Consider the following 27,647-nt stretch of genomic DNA (forward strand, 5'->3'; position numbering starts at 1 on the left):
GTTTTATTTTTAAATAATACCCCCAAATGGAAAATATCTAAATATATTTAAGTAAATATCATGCTCTAATTAGATAAGATTTTTGGAGATTATAGGCATGGGAAAATGTTTATAATATATTCTTAAGTAAAAATAATTATAAGAGAAAATACACGGACAGTGTGACCTACAAACAGGGAAATGTGCCTCAGAAAAAAAATAACAACTCAAGAATTATGACAATTTTATGTTATTTTATTTATTTTTTAATGGTGGTTATATGTCATTTAGGAGGAGGTAGTGTTTTTTTTTTAGTGGTGGTTCTGGTGGTTCAGTGGTAGAATTCTCCTCTTCCATGCAGGAGACCTGGGTTGGATTTCCAGCCGACGTACCTCATGCACAGACGCCTCCCTTAGACCTGTAAGTGGAGGCTTGCATGTTGCTATGATACCGAACAGGTTTCAGCAGAACTTTCAGACTAGTACAGAGTAGGAAGAAAAGGAGGGAAATCTGTTTCTGAAAATCAGACAGCGGAAACCCTAAGGGTCAACGCCGCCCAATCAGCACCCGATCACTGGGTATGGCACAGGACTGGGCAACCTGTGGTTTCTTTGTGCGAGGGGGACCATGAGTTGAAGGCAGCTAACAGCAGCTCAGAGCAACAACATATGTCCTTTTATAATGAAATAAATGATTTAGTTAAAAAAAAAACAAACCTTCATTTGTAAATTCTATCCTCCATGAAACATACCCATAAATTTTATTATTTCATATACAGCAAATAAAAACCTATATCTTAAGTGGACATTTTGCTGCAGTGGACTTGAAGAGAAATGAGTGACAAATTAAAACAGCTACTCCAGCTTTCTTTTTATTATTGTCAGAGTATTATATTTTATTGTTTTTCGCCTTCTCTTTACTTTTAACCTACCTGAGTATTTGTATTTAGAGTGGATTTCTTGTAGACAACACATAGTTGAGTTTTGCTTTTTTTTTTTTAAAGTATGCTTAAGTGAAAGTTTACAGCTCAAGATGGTTTCTCATACAAAAATTTAGACACACATTGTTATGTGACCCTAGTTGCTCTCCCTATAATGTGACAGCACACTCCTCCTTCCAACCTGGATTTCCTGTGTCCATCTAACCGGCTCCCATCCCTTTCGGCCTTCTCACCTCACCTCCGAACAGGAGCTGCCCATTTAGTCTCTTGTGTAATTTTATGTCTTATAGTCCAGCCTATTCTTTGTCTGAAGAGTTGGCTTCGGGAATGGTCTCAGTTCTAGGTTAATGGAGAGTCCAGGGGCCATGTTTTCTGGGGTTTCTCCAGTCTTAGACCATTAAGTCTAGTCCTTTTACTAGAATGTGAGTTCTGTGCCCCACTTTTCTCCTGCTCCGTCAGGGACTCTCTGTTGCCTTCCCTGTCAGGGTGGTCATTGGTGGTAGCTGGGCACCATCTAGTTCTTCTGTTCTCAGGCTGATGGAGTCTCTGGTTTATGCGACCCCTTTGGTCTCTTGGGCTTAATATTTTCCTTGTGTCCTTGGTAGTCTTCATTCTCCTTTGTTCTAGGTGGGTTGGGACCAATTGATGCATCTTAGATGGCCACTTGCTAGCTTTTAATACCCCGGATGCCACTCATCAAAGTGGGATGCATAACATTTTCTTAATAAACTTTGTTATGCCAGTTGAACTAGATGTCCCCTGAAACCATGACCCCCAGACCCCTGCCCCTGCTACACTGTTCCTCGAAGTGTTTAGTTGTGTTCAGGAAACTTCTTAGCTTTTGGTTTAGTCTAGTGGTGCTGACTTCCCCTGTATTGTGTGTTGTCCTTCCCTTCACCTAAAATAACTCGTCTGCTACCTAATAAGTAAACTCCCCTCTCCCTCCCTTTCCAAGTTCGTAACCATCAAAGAAGGTTTTTTTCTGTATTTAAACCTTTTCTCGAGTGCTTATACTAGTGGTCTCATACAATATTTATCCTTCTGCAACTGACTAGTTTCACTCAGCATAATTCCTGCCAGAATCATCCATGTTTTGAGATGTTTCGGGGATTCATCATTGTTCTTTATCATTGCGTAGTATTCCGTTATGCGAATATACCATAATTTGTTTATCCATTCATCCATTGATGGGCAGAGTTTGGCTTTTTTATCGATTCTGAAAATCTTTGTCTTTTAAGTCACATATTTAGATTATTTACTTTTAAAGTGATGGTTGATACAGTTGGATTATAGTTATATATATATTAGAGTTCTATCTTTGTTACTCCCTACCTGCCTTTTTTCCTGCTGCTTTTGGTAATTGAATATTTTATATGATTCCGTTTAACTTCTTTATCAGAATATAAACTATGTTTTAAAAAAAATTTAGTGGTTTCCCCAGAGTTTATAAAATGCACGCTTAGGTAATCTAAGTTTTTCTTCAAATAATACTATACCACTTGTGTGGTACAGGTGCCTTATAACAGAGTATTCTCAATTCCTCCCTCCTGTCCCTTGTGACACTGCCATTATTCATCTCACTTATCCATATCCTAATACATTGTTACCGTGATTACTTTAAACAAATACTTATCTTTTAGGTCAATTAAGAATAAGAGAAATATATTAAGACTTCATTTCTCTCCATGACTATATAATATTCCATTGTATGCATGTGCCACATTTTGTTTATCCATTCATCTGTTGATGGACATTTAGGTGGTCTCCACCTTTTGGTTATTGTGAATAATGCTGTAATGAACATTGGTGTTCAAATGTCTGTGTTCCTGCTTTTAGCTCTTTTATGTATCCAACATGGATAAACCTTTAAAACATGCTGAGTGAAATAAGTCAGTCTTAAAAGGACAAATATTTTATGATCCCACTGATATGAAATACCTATAATTAGCAAATGTATAGAGATCAAAGTTGATCAGGTGGCTAGGGGCAGGTGGGAAGAGGAAAGAAGGAGTCATAGCTTAGGGGACAGAGTTTCTATTAAGGGCGATGGAAAAAATTGGAGACAGTGGTGATCATCACACAACACGGTGAACATAATGTCACGGAATTTTACATGCAAAAAATGTTGAAATGGCACAGGTTTGGTTACGTGTATTTGTCCCACAATAAAAAAAAAAAAGATTTTATTTTGACATCATTTATTCTTTCTGTGGCACTCTCCTTTATATAGATCAAAGTTTCTGACCAATATCATTTTTCTTCTCCCTGAAAAACTTTTTAACTTTTTTTATAAACATTTCTTGTGATGAATTCCCTGTTTTTCTTTGTCTGAAAAAGTATTTCTCCTTCACTTGTAAAGGTCATTTTGCTGGATATGGAATTTGAGTTGTTTTTTTTTTTTAATATGTGTCACTCCACTGTCATTTTATTTAACCCAGTATATAAAAAATACAGAGTCCCTGGATGTTGTTAATGGTTAAGTGCCTAGCTGCTAAACCAAAAGGTTGGCGGTTTGAGTCCACCCAAAAACAATTCTGAAGGAGTGGAACTGCCCCAGAGGGTTTCCAAGGATCAGCCGGTGGATTCAAACTGCACACCATTTACTTAGCAGCAGAGCTCTTAACCACTGTGCCACCAGGGCTCCAGTCTTTAGTATTACCTTTATTTATCAATTTTTTATTGATGGCTGGAAATGATGCATTTGGTAACAGGAAGTGAGGTAAATAACCCTTTAGTGTTAGGCTTTATATTAATCTGCCTGTGAGCTGGCTGTGTTTAAGGCTTGTTGTAGCTATCAGTGCCAATGGCTTCCCTTTCCTGTAGTGCCTTTGTTTTTGTCTCCCTGTTGTCTCCAGGCTTCCCTAAGCACTCCTCCTCAGCTGGTATTGGTGCCTTGCAGCTCTTGTAGCTCTAGTCCATTAGTTTTATACTGGAGTCCTGTTGGTGTGGTGGTAAGGTGTGGGGGAGGGAAGCATTATATAATCATCTGATTAAATTTCAATATTTTACTGGGCCTGTTTCCCTGGGCTTTGACATTCACGAATGTCTCTTAGCTGTTTTACCACTTATCTTAAGTGAGACAGGAAGGCTAGAGGCTGCTGGAGTTAAATGATTGCCCTTCCTTTAGGCAGGATAAGGCTCTGGTAAGTTCATTTCCCTTGCAGAATAGGCCTTTGATATGTAGAAGGTTCTGGGACTATTTCAAAATGGTTCCTCTTCCTTTCTCCCTATCAGAGCCAGGGGGGAATTTTTCTTGGCTCTTTATTTATTGGAAAAGCTTGGTGAGGTTCCTAGAGGGGAAAAAAAAAAAAAGCTATGAAAATATGGAGTCCCCTGCTGAGACTATGACCCCCAGGAGTTTCTCACTGTCAAGCTGGTTCACATTCAGTTTCTAGCAATTCATCAAAATTGCCATCCAAGTGTTCCTACCACTTAAGGGTTCAGTAGATTCTCCTCATGGTAAGTAGGTCTTGGCTGTGACACTCTGAATTGATTCTCCTGTCACTCCAAATTTGTGGGTGGAAGTTTGCCCTGCAACCCCAGTTCTTTCATGTGTCCAAGAAGTCATTGATTTTTAGTTTGTCAGGCCTTTTCTTAAGGATGAGAGTGATGACTTCCAAACTCTTCACATGCTGGAGCTGAAACTCTCACAATGGTTGTGCCCACATGTGTTATTTTGCCTCTTTCTCACTTTTTTTTAGCTACGTGAAGGCATTGACCATGGCAATGGAGAGGGCATGGATTGAGACAGGGATCTCAGAACTAGCAGTATGGTGCTGGGCAGCTTTATGATTCTGGGCCTAAACTTTCTAACCTATAAGTAAAACTTAATGTGCTATATATTCCTTTCCAGCTTTGAATCTAATATTTTGTTTCTTCTAAATTACTTATGGTACTTCGTAAGATATTCTGCATGGGTTGGGTATTCAAAATTTTCAGTTGACTGATGACAAACATTTTTCCAGATGCAGAAAATAATTGCCTGCATAGTCATAGTATTCATAGTTCCATCTTTGTATCAGGTATGGTCATGATGTAATTGGTTTACAGATATTAGGCATTCAAATAATTTTAAATGTAGTACATTAAAAATTTAAAAATCTAACAATACAAAAGCCTTTATAATGTAAAATAGTCATTCCTCTTGCCACAGACCTTCAGTGTTCCTGACTGGTGGCATCTGCCACTACCAAGTTCTTCAATATCCTTCCACTGCCTGCTCCTTCTCCCCTCATTTTTGACATGGAAAAATGATGAGTACCGCATATACAGCATAGTGCTTGTTTTTCCACTTAATTTTGAAGCATTTATTTCTCAGCACATATAAAGCTACCTTATTCCTTTTCAAAAGTACATAGTCAAAGGAAATATTTTCTAAGTTCTTTTAAGTTGGTGTGTGTTTCATCTCAGCGTTCTAAATAAACTGTTTGTTTCCTGTGGTAACGATTTTGCCTCTCCCCTAACAAGGTTCTTCTTTTATTCCCAATTCAGTATCCCTTCAGCTAAATCAATTGGTTCTTTGTAGCAGGTTTAAGCCTAAGAACCAGCCTCATTTTAGAAGTGATTTTTCTTAGAATTAGGAATGATGTTGGAACTAGCCAAATGCTGTTATTGCAGCAAGAGAACTTAAAAAAAAAAAAAAAATTAATTGATAGCTACTGAGCCAACGAGTTTGTTCCATAGCTATAATTTGACAGATATATCCCCTGCTGAGGAACTCGTTTGCTTTGCTTCTTCTCCAGAGCCGAGAAATGTGCAATAACTGACTGCAGGGCCACTCTGAAGGGATGACTGTGTGGCCCTCTGTTTCCCTGTGTACAAGACTGTTAGTATACAACGCGCATAAACAGAATGTGCTTTATTGAAGCTGGACAAGACCTCTATTTATATCCAACTCAAACAAGTCATGCGTGTGAAAACCTCCACTTAGAGTTGGCTGCGTCAGCTTAAATCCGTAGAGCTATGGTGCTTTTCAAAATGTGAATTTGCAAATTCAGCAGCAGCTTACAACTATTCTAGACTTGAAAATTGAGAGATTGGGGGTGAGGTAGAGGGATTGCCTTTGGAGCTCTTTTGTGTACATGTGTGCAAGGGATTGTAGGTAAGTGGGCATTTCTCTCCTTTTGAGTAGTAATTTGCAGTTGATAACCAATTGGTACAGAGTCTACAATGCCCACCATTATGGAGAGGAGGGAGGGGACAATGGATGGAACTTCACTGATGCTAGGGCCTATGTGGACCATCAGAGCAGGCCTGGTATTAATGATTTGCTTTCAGGGAGCCTGAAATGCAAAGGAATGGAGCCTTCTTGTAGGATTTTGATTCAGAATTTGCAATAAATCATACCTATGACATATGATTTTTTGAGACAGTATGAAAGAATTATTTTGTCACACTGTGTCATAGGTATCTCATGGATTAGATCGACTACATCAAAAATCTTTATGCTTTAAAAATTTAAAAATTATAAATGCAGAGAGTTAAAAAAAGTGTTCTAAAAGGAATAAAACGAAAAAATAAAATCCCTTTTAGCCGAAAGTAACTATTAACAGGTGTTTTTGATTTCCTTCTAGAAAAATTGCATGTGTTTGAGTGTATAACTTAAATCTGTGTTCACAATGGGATCATAGTATACAAATTGTTTTATTTTTTCATTTACCAATATGTCTTTTTTAATATTTGCCAAAAATATACACAACAAAACATACATCCATTCAACAGCCTTTACATGGACAGTTCATTGACAGCGGTTACATACTTTACCATCCTCACCATCTCTGCCCATATTGTTCTACCACTGTTTACGTATGCTCTCATCTGTGCTTTACAGCTACTGTTGTCATTTTGATCTCATATTGGTGATTATTTAAAAGGGTGCAATACTCAAGGGAAACGTTATTTATTGAGCTAAACTGTTGTTTAGTGTAAAGATGACTCCACGGAATAGTTTCAGTTCAAGATTTAAAGTTTGTTTCCAGACAATAGATTCTGGGATTCCTCCAGCCTCAATGTATCCAGTAAGTCTGGTTTCCAGTAAGAATTTGAGGTTCTGTTCTGCAATTTTACTCTTTTGATCAAGATCCGTTAGGTCCCTCGTCAAAACATTCAGTAATGGTAGTCAGGCACTATCCATTTTTTCAGGTCTCATGACAAGGGAAGTGATGAGGCCTGTAGACTATTTCCTTCTCCAATTCCTGGGTCTCCTTCTTCCTCTTTTCATTTACTAACATATTTTAGATATCTTTCCATACCGAAACATGCCGGTCAGTCTCATTTATCACTTGTATGGATGTACCATATAATTTATTCCACATGTTCCCTGTTGGTGGACATATAGGTTACTTTCCTGTTTTTGCTCTTACAAAGAACGCCACCAAAGACATTTTTTTTCCCACATACTTGAAAGATTTTTGCAAGTATATCTATAGAGCAAATAATCTGAATTGATATGTTTGGATCAAAGGTATGTCCATTTTTTTTTTTGTTCTGTTTCCAAATCACCTTCCAAAATGCCACCCACTGTTACACAAAAACAACAACAAAATCAAGTGGCAGTTCCTACTGCGCTGTACTCATCAGTATTTGGTGTTAACATTTTTAATCATGGCTGATCTGATTGGTAAAATATGGTACCTTTTAATCTCATTTCTTTAGTTATGTGTGAGATTCAGCATCTTTATGAATGTTTATTAGCCATTAGCATGTCTCTTTTTGTCAACTATTTGTTGACATAATGGGCCTGTTTTTCCATGGAGGTGTTTTTTATTGATTTTTTTCCAAAGTAAATCAGGGGTTGTTTTTAATTGCCCCCTAGTCGATTCCAACTCATGGAGATCCCATGTGTGCAGAGCAGAATGCTTCATAGGGTTTTCAAGGCTGTGACCTTTCAGAAGCAGATGGGTGGGTTCGAACTGCCAACCTTTTGGCTAGTAGTCAAAAAATCATGTGCACCACCCGGGTTCTCCTAAATTCGGGATCGTCATTCTTTATTACATGTGGTAAAAGTAATTGTTCCTCATTTTCAATTCACCTTTTGCTTGCTTAGGGTATTTGTTTCCATATAGAAATACAAAATGTGTATAGTTAGATTGTTTTCCTTTTGACTTCTTTATTTGTGAGGTCTTCTTTGAAAGGCCTTTTTCTTTCTTGGGTTATAAAGAATTTATTCATGCTATTACCTAGTAGTGTAGTTTTACTTTAGGTGTGGTTAGGAAACTAGCTTATTCTCCCCTTCCCCCCCACCACGTATAGCTAATTGTCCCAAAGCTATTTAATGAATGACCCGTCTTCCTCCAGTTGTTTTAAGATACTGCAGAGACATATCATAAGGTATCTACATAGAAGACGGTATGGAATAGAGGGTAAGAGCAGGAGCTTTATGTTTGACTTACCAGAGTTGCCACTTACCAGCTATCTAGTCCTGAGCAAATATGGTCATCTGTTTCTTCGTCTGTAAAATGCAGCTCTCCAGCAGTCGCTCTGTTTTGCCAGTAACTCCTAACTGCATGTCTCTTTGGGCCAAGATCTGTGCTTGTCACGTATTCATCACTCAAATATTTGTGGAGGTTGAATAGATATTCTCCTTGCTTCCACTTGGCCTTGCTGATGGGTCTCACTTTATCTGTGACCACAAGCTGCAAGTGAGCCCTCAAGCTGGGCCCAGTGGTTCCGCAGTGCTCACTTGGCCCCCAGCACACCACGCACTCCAGGTTTATCCCTACCTCACTGGCCACTCCTTATGCTCTTCTGATGAATCATTGTGTCTAAATATTGGAGGGTCCCAAGGCTCAGTAATTAGGCCTCTTTTGTTACCTTTTTCTTTGGCACCCGTGCCCAGGTGAGTTCATTTAGTCTCATGATTGCTAACAGCATATATACAGTGATGACACCTTGGTTTTTATCACCAGATTGCCACCCATGAACCACACATTTAACATTTGTGTACTTCTACATGGAGCTCTGGTGGCACAGTGGTTAAGAGCTCGGCTGCTAATCAAAAGGTCAGCAGTTTGAATCCACCAGCCGCTCCTTGGAAACCCTATGGGGCAGTTCTACTCTGTCCTTTAGAGTCTCTATGAGTTGAACTGACTCAACGGCAGTGGGTTTAATCTTATATTTAACTCACTAACTAATCGCCATCGAGTTGATTCTGACTCATAGTGACCCCATGTTTGTCCAAGTAGAACTGTGCTCCATAGGGTTTTCAGTGGCTGATATTTTGGAAGTAGATGACCAGGCATTTCTTCCAAGGTGCCTCTGAATGGACTCAAACCTCTAACCTTTCAATTAGCAGCTGAATGCTTAGAGAACACCAACTAACTATCAGGACTCACTTATATATTGATATACATGCAACTGGTGAAAGAAGTAAACAAGTAACAATTTATTTAATGGATATTTTTGCACCAGGTTGGCTTTCTTAGGTTATTCCAAACAACTAAGCCTTTTGTTCCTAGTTTAAAGTAATACCTGTATTCATATAAAGGAATGAACTAATTAAATTATATTGAAATGAATTTAAATTGAAATTACCAGAGGAGCACATTCATCCGAAAAGAGAAGTCTTCAAAGTGGCAAAAAGTAATATACATGTGTATATACATATATATATTTGTAATCACTCAAAGGGTCTGTGTGGGCGTAAATCCTGTACAGTCTGAACTCCTTGAGAGCAGGGACCGAGTCTTACTGATCTTAGTGTTCCCTCCACCCAGTGTCTCAGCAGATAGTAGGACTGCAGTGTAGGGTGGATGAATGGATGGATATTTAATACACGTGGTTCTGCTAAAACAAGGTACAAGTGTTTGCAAAACCATGCACTAAAAATAGTGGGATTTATAGGAAGATAGAAGGGTAGGGACTGACCAGGCCAAATCTATGCAACTTTGTAACCAGAGCTCAACTGAGAACAGTAAAGGATACCTGGGTAAGCATCCAGCATGGCTGGAGGTTGCCATAATGGACATTAAAAACATAAAACAACCCAGTGAAACGCTGCAGCACTTTTGTTCAAGCCTGTTTGTGGGTGCTGAGGCAGTACAGCTGGAAGTAGACAGTGGGGCTGCTGTACAGGTGGGGACGGGGGCACTGCAGCCTGCCAAGAGCCTGAGAGCCACACAAGGCTTAAGTGCACTCCTCTGGGTAGAGAGCTCTGGACGCAAGCTCTCTTTTATAAATTTTTTGGTTTTCTATAATGCAACTAAAAAAGTCTCCTGCCAATGCACCAGCTGAGCAGAGAGCTTTTTCTTTCCTGCTGAAGGTTATAATTCTGCTCACTGGCCTTTCTTACCTGGGATATTTGGCAGAAACACGTAGTAAGAGAGACCGTATTATTTTTGTTTGAAGGGTCAAAGTTTGATGCCTAGTGAAGGCAGGGAATAGGTTTGCAAACAACTGGATTGTACTTTCTGGAATGAGTATCTTGATGCTGTTGGGGATCAATGAGGAGCAGCATGACACAGACAGAGAGATGACCTGTGCAAGGACCAAGCGATATTGCAGGGCAGTGTCATGGCCACCAGCTGGGAGAAGCTTTGGCATTGAACACTTTAGCCTTGACCAGAATGGTCATCAGCATTGCAAGGAAATTGACATTCTCCTGCCGTGTGTGAGAAAAGCTTGTCATTTTAGTAAAAGAGCAGTAAGGAAGGAATTTATCTACCAAAGACATGTGTGGATTTATCTACATACTTATGTCTGTTCATATTTAAACATTTGGTGTTCTCTGATGCTCTGCTTTGAAGAGACCAGGAGGGTCCAGCAGGAGCAGGCGGGGGAGACAGAAAGATGGAATTGATTTTGTTCTTTTCTACCTGACCAGAGATGCCTTAAAAGTAAGCAGAGTTCAGATAGTGGTGTTACACTCCTCAAGAGCAAACGCTATATTTGAGAAAAGAGTGGGAAATTCTGAGGTTATCTTCCTTTACCTTTTTTCTTTTTTGGTCTCCCTAAGTTGATATTTTTGTTTCTTCTTTTTTTATAACAGCTTCGTGGAGATATGATTCACATAGCATACAATTCACCATTTTTAAGAGTACAATCCGGTGGTTTTTGGAATATCCACAGAGTTGCGCAACCGTCACCGCTACCTAATTTCGGAACATTTTCAGCGCTCCCCCCAAAAGACTGTACCCATTAGCAGTCACTCCTCTTTCCCCTTTGCCCCCTGCCCCTGGTGACCACTAATTAACTTTCTGTCCCTATGGATTTTCCTATTTTGGACATTGCCTGTAAATGGTTCAGACAATGTATGATCTTTGAGTCTGACTTCTTTCACTTAGTGTAATATTTTCAAGGTTCATCCATGTTGTATCAGTCTTTCATTCTTTTTTATTGTCAAATAATTTTCCATTGTGTGGATATGCTACCTTTAGTTTGCCTGTTCACCAGATGATGGGCATTTGGGTTGTGTCTTAGTTATCCAGTGCTGCTATAACAGAAATACCACAAGTGGATGGCTTCAATGAGTTTATTCTCTCAGAGTCCAGTAGGCTAGAAGTCCAAATTTAGGGAGTCAGCTCCAGGGGAAGGCCCTCTTTCTCTGTCAGCCCTGGAGGAAGGTCGTTGTCATCAATCTTCCCCTGGTCTAGGAGCTTCTCAGGCACAGAGACCCAGGGTCCAAAGGATGCGTTCTGCTCCCAGTGTTGCTTTCGTGGTAGTATGAAGTCCCCTCATCTCTGTACTTCCTACTCTCTTTTATATCTCAAAAGAGATTGGCTTAAAACACAACATAATCATGCAGATTGAGTCTCATCAAAGTAACTGCCACTAATTTCATCTCATTAACGTCATAGACATAGGATTTACAACACATAGGAAAGTCACATCAGATGACACAATGGTGGACAATCACAATACTGGGAATCATGGCGTAGCCAAATTGATACATGAATTTTGGGGGGGCACAATTCAATCCATGACAGGTTGTTTTCACTTTTTGGCTATTATAAACAGTGCTGCTGTGAACTCTTATGTATCAGTTTTTGTGTGGATATATGTTTTCAGTTCTTTTAGGTATACACCTAGGAGTGGAACTGCTGAGCCATATGGTAGCTCTATGTTTAACACATTGAGGAAATGCCAAGTGTTTCCCAAAGCAGCTGAAACATTTCACATTGCCACTGGCAATATATAAGGGTTCACATTTCTCCACATCCGTGCCAACAATTTTATTTTCTGTATTTTTGGTTATAGCCATCCTAGTGGGTATGAAATGGTATCTCTGTGGTTTTCATTTGCATGTCCCTAATTAATTAATCATGTTGAACACCTTTTCATGTGCTTATTATCCTTTGTATACCTTACTTGGGGAAAAAAAGTGCCTCTTAAATCCTTCTCCTTTTTTTTTATTTGGGGTATTTGTCTTGTTGTTGATTTGTAAGTCTTCATTATATATTCTGAATATTAAACTCTTAGCAAGTTATGTGATTTGCAAATATTTTCCCCCATTCTGTGGGTTGTCTCTCCACTTTCTTGATGGTGTCCTTTAATGCACAAAAATTTTTAATTTTGATGAAATTCAGTTGTATGGTACAAAGAACTCGGTTTGGCCTTTGTCTGTGGTTCCTGGAAATCTAGCCCTTGATTTTTCCCAAGCAATCATGGTGTCTGTTTTTCTCAGACAGCTTAGAAACACTTAAACATGTGTAAATGAGTAGAGGCTACCCAGGCCCCACTCTGGCAACAAGTTTCAGGAAGACGGGGAGGTATGATGCAGTCAGTCATATATATTCATTGATTTATGTACATGTATTAAGGTTCCACAATCAACACCCATGGAAGCAGCAGTCAAGAAATCAAAAGGTGCATTGCTTTGGGCAAATCTGCTGCAAAAGACCTCTTTAAAGTGTCAAAAAGCAAAGATGTCACCTTGAAGACTAAGGTGCACCTGACCCAAGCCATTGGTATTTTCAATCACATCATATACATGCAAAAGTGAACAATGAATAAGGAAGACAGAAGAAGAATTGACACCTTTGAGTTGTGGTATTGGCAAAGAATATTGGATATACCATGGACTGCCAAAAAAACGAACAAGTCTGTCTTGGAAGAAGTACAACCAGAGTGCTCCTCAGAAGCAAGGATGGAGAGACTACATCTTACATATTTTGGACATGTTGTCAGGAGGGATCAGTCTCTGGAGAAGGACAGCATGCTTGGTAAAGTACATGGTCAACGAAAAAGAGAAAGACCCTCAACAAGATGGGTTGCCACAGTGGCTACAACAATGAGCTCAAGCATAACAACAGTTGTGGGCATGGCCCAGGACTGGGCAGTGTTTCGTTCTGTTGTACATTGGGTTGCTCTGAGTCGGAACCGATTTGAAGGCACCTAACATCTCCAGTCATGCAAATACATTGAGGTCCCAATGACTTATAAGGGACCCTGAACCTTGAAGCATGCTCTTCATGGAGCTTCCTGAATTGGTGAGAATATCCATGCATGAGGCAGGGTGGCACATCCCTGGGGACAGTGGAGGCCTCATGCTGGGAACTCACTCAGACCTTGCCTGATACATTTTTTTGCTTGTATCCTTTCTGGTTATATTAAATGGGTAACTAACTATAGCTAATAATCACCATGAATTTTGTGAGCTCTTACAGAGAATTCATGAACATAAGAGGGGCAGTGGAATTCTGACTTACCTCAGGGTGGTTAATTTAGAGAAGGGCTGCACAGGTAGTAGTAAGGACAGAGTCCTAACTCGTGAAAATCCAGCTTTGGATGGCTGGTGGTCAGAGAAAGTCTGTCCAGTAAGTCAGTGAAGAAGGACAGAGTCTTTCTAGCTTGTGACCTAGTCCTAGGGGGCTAGAGAGAGAAAAGGGGGCTGGCTGGTCTGAAATGTAGTGAGTTGTGCAAACTCTTGGGCCTGTGGCTGATGCCTGACCCCAGGTGGCCTAGGATATTTTGACATGGCTCAGTGTGGCCTGGCATGGAATCTGGAATGACCTAGCTCTGGTTGGTTAGGGTGAGAGAGGAAGTGCCAGGGAATTGGCTGGTGATGAAGAATGAAGATGTGGGAAGGTGAAGCCTGCAGACACTTCCACGTGGGAAATAGATTCATGTTGATTTTTATGCTCTTAGTGATAAACGTAGGGTTTTCCTCTCTTGACCCTTTAATAGTGAGTGCGGCCAGCAGTACACCGTTTTACCTATTTTTCTCTCTTCTTGTTTTTGCTTTTGCTGCCATATCTAAGAAATCATTGCCTAATTTAAGGTCATAAAGATTTACTCCTGTGTTTTCTTCTAAGAGTTCTATAGTTTTAGCTCTTATGTTTAGGTCATGATATATTTTAAGTTAATTTTTATGTCTAATGTGAAACATGAATCTAGCTTCATTCTTTTGCATGTGGGTCTCTTGTTGTCATAACACCATTGGTTGAAAAGACCTTTTACCTACTGAAAGGAGCCTGGTGGCAAAGTAGTTAAAGTGCTCAGCTGCTAATCAAAAGGTCAGTGGTTTGAACCCACCAGGGGCTCCGTGGGAGAAAGGTGTGGCAGTCTGCTTCCGTAAAGACTTACAGCCTTGGAAACCTATGAGGCAGTTCTGCTCTATCCAATTTGGACAGTATTGCTATCTTAATATTAGTTCTTCCAATCCATGAACAAAAGGTATCTTTTCATTTACTTAGGTCCTGTTCATTTTCTTTTAACATTTTTTGGTAGTTTTCAATATACAAGTCTCGTAGATCTTTTGTTAATTTTATTCCTAAATTTTTAATTCTTTTTGGTGCTGTTAGGAACGAGTATTTTTTCTTAATTTCATTTTCAGATTGTTTATTGCTAGTCTATAGAAATACACTTGAGTTTTGTATGCTGATCTTGTATCCTGTAACCTTGTTGACCTCATTCATTAGTTCTAATATTTTTTTCTGGATTTCCCAGGGTTTTCTTTATACAGGATTTTCTCATGTTTGGATAGAGATAGGTTTGTTCTTGCCTTTATAATCTGGATGCCTTTTATTTCTTTTCTTTGTCTAATTGCTGGGGCTAGAACCTCCAGTACAGTGTTGACTAGAAGTGGCGAGAGTGAACATCTTTGTCTCATTCCTGACCTTAGAAGAGAATCCAGTATTTCATCATTAAGTTTGATGTTAGCTGAGTTTTTTTTTTCCCCCTTCTTTTTTTCCATAGATGGCCTTAATCAGTTTAAGGAAGTTTTCTTTTATTCCTAGTGTTTTGAGTGAAAGTGTGTTGGATTTTATCAGATGCTTTTTTCTTGTCTGTTGTGATGATCGTGTGATTGTTATATTCTGTTCTATTAATATTGTGTATTGCATTGATTGATTTTATATCAAACCAACCTTGCATCCCTGAGATAAATTCCACTTGGTCATGGTGTGTAATATGTTGCTGGGTTCTGTTTATTATTATTTTGTTGAGGGTTCTTGTATCTGTATTCATAATGAATGTTGGTCTATAGTTTAGTTTTCTCTTCTTGAGATATCTTTGTAATACCGGCCTTGTAAAATGAGTTAGGAAGTTTTTCTTCCTGTTCTACTTTTAGGAAGATTTTGTGAAGGATTGAAGTTAAGGCTCCTTTACATGTTTGGTAAAATTCACCTGTGAGGACATGTAGCACTGGGCTTTTCTTTGGGTGAAGATTTTTTTTTTTATTACTAATTGAATCTCTTGTTATGGATATATTCAGTTTTTATTTCTTTTCGAGATAGTTTTGGTAGTGTGTAGTTTTCAAGAAATTAGCCCATTTCATCTAATTTATCTAATTTCTTGTCATACAACTGTTCATAGTATTCCCTGTAATCTTTTTTATTTGTGTAAGACCAGTAGTAATGGTCCCCCTTTCATTCCTGATTTTAATAACTTGAGCCCTCTCTGTTTTCCTTTTTCACCCTAGCTAAATGTTTGTCAATTTTGTTGATCTTTAAAAGAAACAATTTTTGGTTTTGTTGTTTTTCTCTATTATTTTTTCTGTTCTGTATTTAATTTTTTTCCCATTCCAGTCTTTATTATTTTATTCATTTGCTTGCTGTGGTTTTAGTTTACTTTTTTTTTTTCCTATATCCTACGAGTGGAAATTTAGATTATTAATCTAAGCTTTTTTTTTTAATATAGATATTTACAGCTATAAATTCCCCTCTAAACACTGCTTTAGCTGCATCTGTTAAGTTTTGGTATGTTATATCCTTGTTTCCATTCATGTCAAAATATTTTCTAATTTTTCTTGTGATTTCTTACTTAAGAAATTGATTATTTAAGAGTGTATTGTTTAATTTCCATTTATTTATGAATTTCCAAGTTTATCTATTTCTAATTGCATTCCATTGTGGTAAAAGAGAAAGTAAAAGTCTCTCTAACCTTGACGTAATTTCAACCTTTTGAATTTATTGAGACATATTTTATGGCCTATCATATTGCCTATCCTAGAGGTTGTTCCATATGCTCTGGAGAAGAATGACGTCTGCTGTTGTTGAGTGGTTTTTTTTTTATAGCTGTCTGTTAAATCTAGTTTGTTTATAGTCTAGGTCTTCTGTTTCCTTGTTCTATCCATTACTGAAAGTGAGTAATTGAAATCTCCAACTATTATTGTTGAATTGTCTATTTCCCCCTTCAATTCTGTTGGATTTTGATTCATGTATTTAAGGGCTTCATAGTTAGGTACATATATGTTTATAATTTTTCCTGTCCTGATAAGTTGAATTTTTTATTATCATAAACTGTTCTTATTTTTTTCCCCCTAATAACAATTTTTGCCCTATATGTACTTTGTCTGATATAGGTATAACCACTTCAGCTCTTTTTCAGGTGGTCTTTGCATGGTATATTGTTTTTTTTTATCTTTTTACTTTACCTATTTGTGGCTTTGAAATCTAACGTATGACTCTTGTAATAGCACATAGCTTTTTATCCATTCTACTAATATCTGTCTTTTGATTTGAGTATTTAGAAAATTTAGTGTAATTACTGGTAAAGTAGATTTTATATTTGCCATTTTACTATTTGTTTCTTATGTGTCTCATTTCTTTTTTGATGTTCTATTTTTCTATGCTGCCTTCTTTTGTGTTAAATAGATATTTTCTAGTATACTTTTTAAAATTTCATTGCTGTTTATTTTATGTTGTCAAATTATTTTCTTAGTCATTGCACTGGGGATTACAATTAACATTTTCTTGCCTTACTTTTAAGCTGTTCTCTGGATCTAAACCCCTCCCTGCAGAAGTCCCAGTGGGACAGAGCTGAATGACTGAATAGAGAAGGAGGAAACAAAATAGAAGATCCAGGAACAATTTGTTATCTGGGAAGTGTCCCTGTTGATGGATTTTTCTGCTAATTTCTTGGTGGAATTCAGTTGTTTACACACTAAACCTCAGATTTCACCCCAGTGGACTATGATACTTTCCGGATGTTTAATCTTACGAGTTTTCTAATACTGCTAGCAGTGACTTCTCTCACTGGCTTGAAGATATGAAAGACCAGTGCTGGGGATGATTCCAAGTAAGTGTGATGGACTTTGGTGTTCTCCTCCTCCCTGTTCTTTAACCTCCTATGCCCTTCTCTTATTTTCCAGGTGTCTGGCTTCCTGCTGAGTTTGAAACACTCCCAGTTCTCCCAGCTCTGGAGAGACCTTGGTGCCAGGAGACCTTCTCCCACTTCTTCCTGAGGGCAGCCAGTCATGAGGGGAAGAGCCAGCTGAATGTGTATGAGCATACCAGGATTTGGCAGGAAGACGGTTCCTCTCCTCCCCTCAGGATATCTCAGAGGTAACTTTGAGTTTGGAAAGTGAAGGCTTGAAAACTCTCCTTTATCTCTTCTTCCGGACTCTCAGGCCACTGCTGGGAAAAACTACACTCCTGGATGTATTTTTCTTTATCTTGTAAACTGTACCATATAGGTAATTACCTCGTAAGCTTCCCCTGAACGGATTTCAAGGATAGTCTTTAACACATTATATTATGCTATTATAATCATTTATACTTTACAACAATTTCCACATGGTTCATCATTTATTGCTTAGGACAACCTTATGAGGTGGCTATTGCTGGCTTCATTTTTAGACAGGAAAGAGGTTTAGAAGACCAAAATAATATATTTCAGGGTCTTATTGATTGAGTCATTGATTCATTCAGAACAGCTCAGCTGTTGTAAGCGTTCAGAACACACTCTGAACAAAACATGAAAATCTCTGCCCTCATGGAGATTACACTCCAGTAGGGGTGCAAGTGGAGGGTCGGGGTAGGGGCCTTTACAGAGAGACAGGCAATACCACAATAGACAGTACGAAGAGGTAAATTATATGTTATGTTAAAACCCAACACTGTCGATAGAAGCCATAAATATTGTGGGGAAAAAATAGAGCACGTTAAGAGGGAGGAGGGCAGGGTGCAGTCCTAAGCAGCGTGGTCAAGGAGGTATCATTACAAAAGTGACATTTGAACATAGACTTTAAGGAGGTGTGGGGAGCTGGCCATTTGATATCTGGGGCAAGAGCATTTCAGTGAGAAGGAACAGTGGATGCAAAAGCCCTAAGTCCTGAGCATGCTTGATGTTTTTGAGGAATACCAAGGAGGCTAAAGGGGAGCCAGCACAGAGCAATGAGCAAGGGGAGGAGGGGCACAGGGTAGCAGGAACCAGGCCATGTCTGGCCTTATAGGCTCTTGGGAGAACTCTGGTTTTTCTGAGGGGAAGTCAGCACAAGGTTTTAAGCAGAGGAGAGATGTTATCTGCATTCCGTTTTAATAGCCTTGTTTGACCTCTGTGTTAAGAATAGACTGTAGGGAGTGGAGGAGAAGGGTAGAACCCAGGAGACAATTTCAGAGGCATTAGAGTCATCCATTGTCATAATCCAGATAAGAGATCATGGTGGCTTGCTCCACCGGTGACCGTGGAAGTGGTGAAAAGTGATCACGTTTTGTATATATTTTCATTTTGTATATAGATGTAGCTGCTGTCGAGCCCGCAAGATATCCCGACGGTGTTTGTGGGGTATGTGAAAAGGGGAAAAGTCTATAATGATGCCAGCAGCTTAAGCCTGAGTACCTGGATGGAGTGATCACCAACTGAGATGGGAAACTTTGAAGATGTAGAAGGTTCGGATGCAGAGGGGTTAGAAGTTCAGTTTTGAACATGTCACTATTACGAGGCACCCAAAAGGAAGTGCTGAGTGGGCAGCTATATTCAAGTCTGATAGTTTAAGAAGGTCACCTGGGCTGGAGGTATACTGGGAGTCTTTGGCATATGGGTGGTATTTAAAGGAATAAGATCAGATAGGGAAGAGTTTTAAGAACTGGGTCCTGGGACATTGTAGCCTTATAAGGCACAAGAGAAGAAGAGCCAGCAGAGGAGACTTTAGAAGGAACAACCAGAGAGGTTGGAGGAAAACCAGGAGCATGGCATCTTGGGAGCCTCATGAAATTATTTCAGAAATGAAGGTGTGATCAGCTGGGTTGAATGCTGCAGATAGACCAGGTGAGGTCAGGACTGAGAATTGACTCTTAGATTCAGTGCTGTGTGAGTCCTTGGCACCTTTGCGAAGAAGCGTTTTGGTTTGGTGGCTATGAAGACAAAAGCCTGATTGGGATGGGTTTAACGGACAATGGAAGGGAGGACTTGCAGGCAGAGATTATCGATAACTCTTTTGGGAAGCTTTGCTGCAAAAGGGAGCAGAATATGAGGTGATTATTGATGGGGTAAATAAGGTAAAGAGAATTAATTTTAAGTTGGAAGCACTAACAGTATTTTTGTAGGTTGATGGGAATGACAACATAGGAGAAAGGGTTGCTGTAATAATATTTTGAGTAGGTGAGGGGTGGGGTTTGTGTCGGAGTGGAGTTTTGGCTGTAGCGTTGTTGTTTCAGCCGCCATAGAGTCGGCCAGTGGCTCACGGTGACCCCACGCGCCAGTGCACCAGACTGTTGTGACCCACAGGGTTTTCACTGGCTGATTTTTCTGAAGTACATCACCAGGCCTTTCTTCCTAGTCTACTTTGTCTGGAAGCTCCTCTGAAACCTTTTCAGCCTCACAGCAACCCGCAAGACTCCACTGATAGACCTCCACTGACAGACGGGGTGGTAGCTGCTCTGGAGATGCATTGGCCTGGAATCAAACCTGGCTCTCCTGCGTGGAGGGGGAAAATCCTACCACTGAACTTTCACTGTCCCCGGCTATAAAAAAAAATTACTGTCCAGTTGATGCCGACTCATAAGTGAGCCTATAGGACAAAGTAGAATGCCCTCATAGGGTTTCCAAGGAGCGGCTGGTGGATTTGAACTGCTGACCTTCTGGTTAGCAGCTAAGCTCTCAACCACTGCACTACCAGGGCTCCTGGCTGTAGTTGGAGCACGGAAAGCTTATGTGTGGGAACAGATGAAATGACAGAGTTTGTGCGTGCAGAGGTGGTGGAGGTGGTAAGAAGTTCTGGCAGCTCTCTCTGTCTTTTGGCAGTTCTCATTTAATTGCATCCATTGTGTATGAAACGGGACACAAAGTCATCAGCTGGGAGTACAGAATGTGGAGGAGGGATTGTAAATTTGAGGAGACAAGGCAAGGAGTGAGAAAGTCCTCCAAAAGAGGGGAAGAACGAACGGGTGGGAAAGTGTAATGTGAGTGTCTGGCAGCATGAAGAGCCCACTTGGAATTTATGGCGCGTATTTAGAGATTCCATCCAGTGTGACTGTGTGCTTTTCTAGGCAGGTTCAGCTGGCTAGCTGGAAGCACACAGTAGATCAAGTTGAGGGACAAAGTAAAAGAGAAGTCAGAGAGCTGAAGGTACAGGCAGTCCCCGACTCACGATGTTTTTGAGTTACCACAAACCGCACTTAGGACTGTCCAGTTTTTTTTGTACATCTTATTGTTAGTAATATGTATTACGTGCAGTCTTCCGGCGCTTAATTTGCTGTTACCATTCTCAGGTGTTCACTTGCAGATGTTCAGTTTTATGATTTACTGTTCAAAACACTGCAGTATAGGTTTAGTTTTTTAAACTAAATTAGGGGTTTCAGTTGCTTGAAAACATGGATCCAAATGCTGATTGCTTTGCTCAAGTAGACGGGCAGATTCAGGAAGCACGGAGGTGTTACCACAAAATATATGAAGGAAAAAAGAAAAGGACCATGTAGACAACTCTTGCTGATTTTCTGACTAGAAACACCATCCGCATTCCCAGGGATAATTCAGAAGATCCAGAACCTTCCACAAGTGGAGTTATTACCACAGCTGACAAAATACTAATGTCGTCCAACTCTTACTCGTTGCCGGAGTAAATGTTTTTATGATTTGTGTATTTTTATGTATGTATGTCTTAAAATATGTCTGAAAGTTTATATGTAATGTTTCCAACCCCTGAAGACAAATAAAGATTGGATTGATGAAGATAGTGATAATAAAAGGCAATGATAATGAAAACTAATAATAATGACCATGGAGATTGAGATGGTAAAGTGAGGAGAGAGAACATCAAGGGGTAGATGAATTGGATGGATTGGAGGTACAGCAGGAAGGTCGACTTTCTCAGGTTTGGGGCCCTAGAGAAAGAGCTGGAAAGACCTGAGGGAGTGGTCTGAGTGTGTGCACAAAACTGGAAATATGCAACCTTTGTGGGAACCTAAGCTCTTAACTTCTGAATTCTGCAGCTCATTCCCTCAAATCTAGTCCCTCAATTACACTGTCTTGCATTTTCATTGTTTGCACATTTAAGCGTCCTGCTTAAGAAGTCTTATTGAACACATTTAGCCATATACCGATATTTGCAGTATGCCCCTGGGGCTATGTTGCTGTTACTGCTATATTTCTTAGCTGAAGCAAAGGGATACCTTTAGCCCCTTGTACCATTGTCTCTGGTAAAGAACAAGGCAAAACTGACGTTTGAAGGTGCCCCCTCCCTTCCTGGTCCATGCCCTGGAAAATAAGCACTTTATAACTGTTTTTTTTTTTTTTTTTTTTAACCTTAGCTTTAACATTTAAGCATTATTGGATCATTCTCTGCAGGGCATTTACTTGTCCGGAGTTAGACTGAGTCTCCTCAGGTATGGGGAAGGACATTAAAGCAGAGAGGAAAAACCCACTATATGGCCCCAGCGGTATTTTCACATTCTTTGCTCTGCCTGCCCACTCCCACCTCTCAGGACATTCTGTTTGGGAATCTGTCTCAAATTCCAAGAACTGTGAAACGGCTTCATATTCATAAAAAATTCATGTTGCAGAGGCCAAAATACCAGAAAATAACATTCCAGCATAAGCAAAGATATTTTTAAATGTTTAGGGTTTATAAAGAGAAACAGTTTTAATGCAATACAAACTACCCCCAATTCGCACATCTGTGATTGAAGTAGCTAAATCTGAATTTTTCCCCCCCCTAAGTGGAACATGTCATCGATATAAAAAGAAATCTTTGGTTAAGAAACGATAGCTCGGCCTTGGCGGTCATTCGGCCTTGGAAATAGCCGGCATTTGGGAAATCGGACCCGTTTATTGCTCTGCTCCCTGTATGTCTTCTTTTGGCTGGTAAGCCTTTAAGGCAAAGGTCAGTTTAAAACACTAACTAGAAACCGAAATATCAATACTCTGCTTTAGTTTTTCATGGTTTCAGAGTTGCTGATGTGGAGAAACGAGCAATATTTTTAGAAATGGAAACAGAGATGCTGTGGCAGAAGGTATTGTTAAAATAAATCATCACAACTGCACATTTTTCCATATTTATCTTAGTTCAGGGTTTTTGTCTGTAGAGAAATTTGGGCCATTTTTACATATGTACTGTTGTCTAGGCTATGATTTTAAGTCAATCTGTTGACCAGGTAAGTTTTCTATAAGCTCTTTGGTGTTCACACATACCAATATTGAGGGCTGGTAATAACTCCTACTGCTAACCTAAAGGTTGGCAGTTCGAACCCACCAGCCACTCCACGGGAGAAAGATGTGGCAGTCTTGCTTCGGTAAAGATTACAGCCTTGGGAGCCCTATGGGGCAGTTCTACTCTGTCCCATGGAGTTGCTGTGAGTCAGAATGGATTCGATGACCGTGGGTTAATAACTCCTAATAAAAGATCGAATACCTTTTCACTATTACAGTATACATTTCTCTAGAAAGATCAAGCAGCAGACATTAATAAGCATTGTATCAAGGTCATGTGCTTGGGGCTGAGAGGGTTAAAAGAGGGAAAAAAAGCAGGGCAGGCATCAATTTTTAAAAATATGTTTTTCTTTGAGTATTGTTCACACAAATGCTGTGTCACCAATACTTGAGCCCATTGCCACTGAGTTGATTCCAACTCATGGTGCCCCCTGTAGGACAGAGTGGAACTGCCCTATAGGATTTTCATGGCTGTGAACCTTTATGGAAGCACACTGCCATGTCTTTCTCCTGCTGATCGAGCTGCTGACCTTTGAGTTAATAGCTGAATGCTTACTTGCTGAGCCAATAGTGCTCCTCACTTGAGCATACTGAACCTGTTGTGGTCAAGCCCATTCTGACTCATTGCGACCCTATAGGGCAGAGCAGAACTGCCCCATAGGGTTTCCAGGGAGTGGCTGGTGGATTTGAACTGCTGACCTTTTGGTTAGCAGCTAAACTCTTTAACTACTTCGCCATTAGGGTTCCCACTTGAGCATAACCAAAAAAAAAAAAACCGAAAAACAAACCCATTGCCATTGAGTCGATTCCAACTCATAGCAACCCTACCTGAACATAGGACAGAGCAAAACTAAGGAAATGAGAAATTGATGCTGAGTATTAGAGATCTCTGCTCACGACCGTAGGACATTTTTGAGCCTGATGTGGAGAGAAGAGAGTGGCCAAGGTTGAGAAAACAGCAGTATTTGTAAGCCAGATTGTGGTGGCTGTGCCCTGAGTATTTGCCAGTCGAAGGAGTTAGCATCTTCGACTGGCCAGTGGAGAACCATTACAATTTGTAAAGGGTAATAATGATAGGGTATAAAAACAAAAAAAGAAAGCGTTTTTTATAAGTTCGTTGGCGTTGTTGTGCGTTCCATGTTGAGAGAAGACTGAAGGCAGTGAAGTCGCAAGGAAGGATCTGATCATGTAATCTGTAACAAATTTTTTTTTTTCTTACTGTTGTTGTTACGTGCCTTCCAGTCAGTTCCGACTCATAGCAACCCTACGTACAACAGAATGAAATGCCTCCCAGTCCCGGCGCCATCCTCATAATTGTTCGTAAGCTTGAGCCCATTGTTACAGCTGCTGTGTCAATCCATCTTGTTGAGGGTCTTCCTCTTTTTGCTGACCCTCTACCTTCCCAAGCACGATGTCCTTCTCCAGGGACTGGTCCCTCCCTCCTTATTACAATATGGTTATTTTTGGTTATTTCCAAAAGTCCAACAACAGAGCTTAGTAGACACATGCATACACAGTTTTCAAAGACCCCATCATTCCTTCCATCTTTCTTATAGTGTCATAAATAAAGCATAATTTTGGTTAAATTTAACATTGATGTATTGTATACTAATGAGAAAATCATTAGTATCTTGTCATAATTTACGGTAAAATGGGTAACACAATACAATTTCCTCAATATCATTTTAATCTTGAGTTTGATGATTTTAATAATCTATTTTATAAGTTGTGTTGCATAACTTATTTGTCAGTGTTTTTAAAAATCTCTTTCTCTTCTTCTCTGTCTGTATATATGGAGCCCTGGTAGCTCAAAGGCTGAACAAAATGTTGGTGGTTTATACTTACCCAGAGGCTCTGTGGGAGAAAGACCTGGTGACCTGCTCCTGTAAGGATTGCAGCCTGTGGGGCAGTTCTTCTTCGCCACACGGGGTGGCTCTCAGTCACAATGGACTCAGTGGCACCTAACAGCACTGACACATATATATATAGTATATTTGTGTATGTGTATGCAAATAATATCGAAAAGCATATAATTAAATATTTGTTAAAAAATATTAAGATATGATAATTTTATGTAGAAAGGTGCATTGGAATTAGTATTTTTTTCACACTTTTTCTGAACATATTGATTAATCAAGGTACCTCTAAGAGAAAAAGGAATGGGTACAAGTAGGTTTTCTTAAGTACGGTCTTTGGTATACTTCTCAGACACTAGAAACTGAGTGGATCTGATGACTTGGTAACACATTCTTGTGCAAATCCAGAGATTTCCAAAAGTTTCCTTTTGTAAGAATATCAACTGATTAAAACTACTTTTGTTTAATTGCTATGTGATTTTTGGTATATAGGCGTAAGAAGTTCAAGTTGAATATCATTTGTACAAAACACCATCTGTTCGCGTCTATGTATTTATGTGAGCAAGGTGCTGAAGTCATTCTGATTCAGTCCAGTTGCTGCTGAGTCAGTTCTGACTCATAACGACCCACGTGTGCAGAGTACAACTGCTCCACAGGGTTTTCATGGCTGTGATCTTCCAGGAGCAGATTGCCAGGACTTTTTTTCAAGGCTCCTCTGGGTGAATTCGAAACTCCAGCTTTTTGGTCAGTAGCCAAGTGCTTAACTGTTTGCATTACCCAGGGACTCCCAAAAGCGATTAAATCTATAAAAATTAAAGGTTGCAAAAAAATTGACCTTGAATTAGATCTTATTATAACCAGTAGTTATCCTTGGATACACAGGTTTCAGGAGGAAAAAAAAAGCATCTGGATCATTCTATGTTTAATAAAAGTTTATTTTTTAGACTTAAGAAATATACATCAGTTTTATGACACTTATGCCACTTTGATCAATTGTGTAATATAATCAGAATCATGATAATTTTTAATACTTACAGCCTAAAAGTAACAAGGTATTTTAAAAATTAATAAAGTATTTTCTACTACTTTTTAAAATTAATAAAAATACTAAGAATGAAATGTAGACATTTAATCATAGATAATACTATAGCAAATTAAAATTATGTCAGAGAAATATGGGGCTGTAGTTGCAGAGATAAATGATATCAATTCTCGGTCAGAAAAACAAGTTCATGGATATTTAAAAAATAAAGGACAATGGCAAAAATTACATCTTTCTCAACTCTTACGGTTTACTTTAGAAGACAGTATTTCTAATATGCCAGAGTTTGCATCTTTTTCACCCGTTTAAAATTCTTATAAAGTGTTTAGAGGGCAAGTGAAGAATGTACAAAGGCCATGTGTAGTTTTTAAAATTATTTTAGGCTGTACTCAAGCCAAAAAGTTTTGGAAGTCTCTGCTTCAGGCTACTCAGTGAATGAAAGGCTTTGTGGTTTAGCTGGGGCGGGGGAGGCGGAGGTAGGGAGCAGTGGTGGCTCTGTGGTAGAATTCACGCCTTCTCTGTGGAAGTCCTGGGTTCGATTCCTGGTCAGTTCATCTCATGCAGAGCCACCACACGTCTGTCAGTGGAGGCTTACATGTTGCTCTGATCTAAACAGATTTCAGCAAAGCTTCCAGACTAAGATGGACTAGGAAGAAAGGCCTGGCAATCTCCTGTGGAAAAATCAGCCAGTGAAAACCCTAGGGTTCACAGTAGTCTGATCTGCACTCAATCATGGGAATGAGCCAGGACCAGGGAGCATTTAGTTCCGTTGTGTATGGGGTCATCATGAGCCGGGGGCCGACCCAGCGACAACTAACAACAACACGGTGGAGTGGAAAGAGAGCGGCACTGAGGGAAGACTGGTCCATTTTGCCATTTCTTGGCTGAGTGCTCTTGGGGATGTCACTCAAATCTCAGAGCCTTGATTTCTTCATTTATCAAATGGGAATGACAACAAACCTCCCCCAATCTTCCTGGAAGTCATTTGTCAGGATCAAATGAGCCGAGGAATCCGGACCTTTTTCATAAGGTGTAAATACCACTGAATGTTAGTTACTCACATATTAGTTCCTGGTAAAAACTGAAAACAAATGAAATTATCATCCCATCTTGAGCTCTGAGGGAAGGGAAAGAAAGTAATTGCGTGGGTGTGTGTTAAAAATTGGAAGCTGAGATACACGTTAAAAAAAGGATGACCGGAAGCACCGTTCCTCACAGCTGTGGGGAGGGCTAGGCTTTTTGATAGTTGTGCAAGTTTTGATCTGTGAAGGAAGAATATTCTCATTACAATGCAGGTATGTAGGAATTTTCTGGGTCTGACTAGGAAATATCTTCCATCACAACACAAGAGAATGGACAACATTAAAGGAGCTTGAATTTAAACTCAGATTCCTGAAGCCAAGCCTGTTTGGACCCTGTCCATATCTCTAGGAAGAGATAGAGTAACTAATGATCTCTGTTGACACCTATCATTTGTATGTTGCTTTGGAGTTTATAAATGAACTTCAACATGCACTGTTATTTTATTAGTTCATACGACCCTTCTGTGAGGTATAGCCATTGCTGTTACCATGGTACAGTTGGGAAAACCAAGACTGAAAGAGAATTGTTCAAGATGGTGCAATTGGTAATTAGTGGAGAGATCTCCAACCCGGATGCCCATCTTCCAAATCTCCTATTACCTTTGTGCCTGATAACGAAGATTTTAAAGGGACTTTTAGAAGGTGACTTTTAGCACCGGGAAAGCAGGGAGGGTTAGGACATCTTGGAAAATTGCTTGTTCAGAAGGGAAGTAATTTAGTATTGCAGGTCGCTGCAGGATTCAGATGGTCATGTGGGTGGCAGGAGAGGGATTGGATCATTTCTGAATATGGAGTTTTGGAAGAGTGCCTTTAAAAGGTATCAGTTGGTGCTGTAAGCACTTCAGAAGAGAGCTTGAAGTCTAGCAGTAACTATCCCCAGCTATGGGAGGGGACACATACTGTGAAATAAGAAGAGCTGTTTTACAGAGTTTAGGAACATGACT

The 27,647-nt window shown here is 39.6% G+C and overlaps 1 protein-coding gene across 5 annotated transcripts in view; it reads left to right on the top strand.

The window, feature by feature from the left end:
* The window catches only part of RNF144A (ring finger protein 144A), a 156,167-nt gene that overhangs the window by 17,380 nt on the left and 111,140 nt on the right, over positions 1-27,647 (top strand). For all 5 annotated transcript variants that reach the window (XR_010323543.1, XR_010323544.1, XM_064294992.1 and 2 more), the window contains exon 2: positions 17,448-17,640. Coding sequence is in view for 2 of the 5 variants with exons in the window: in XM_064294991.1 (XP_064151061.1) it covers positions 17,574-17,640 (67 nt within the window). In the remaining 3 variants the exon portion in view is untranslated. The remainder of the gene's footprint in view (positions 1-17,447; positions 17,641-27,647) is intronic.

Source organism: Loxodonta africana, chromosome 12, assembly GCF_030014295.1.
Source record: "Loxodonta africana isolate mLoxAfr1 chromosome 12, mLoxAfr1.hap2, whole genome shotgun sequence".
In the NCBI taxonomy this organism is placed as follows: Eukaryota; Metazoa; Chordata; class Mammalia; order Proboscidea; family Elephantidae; genus Loxodonta; species Loxodonta africana.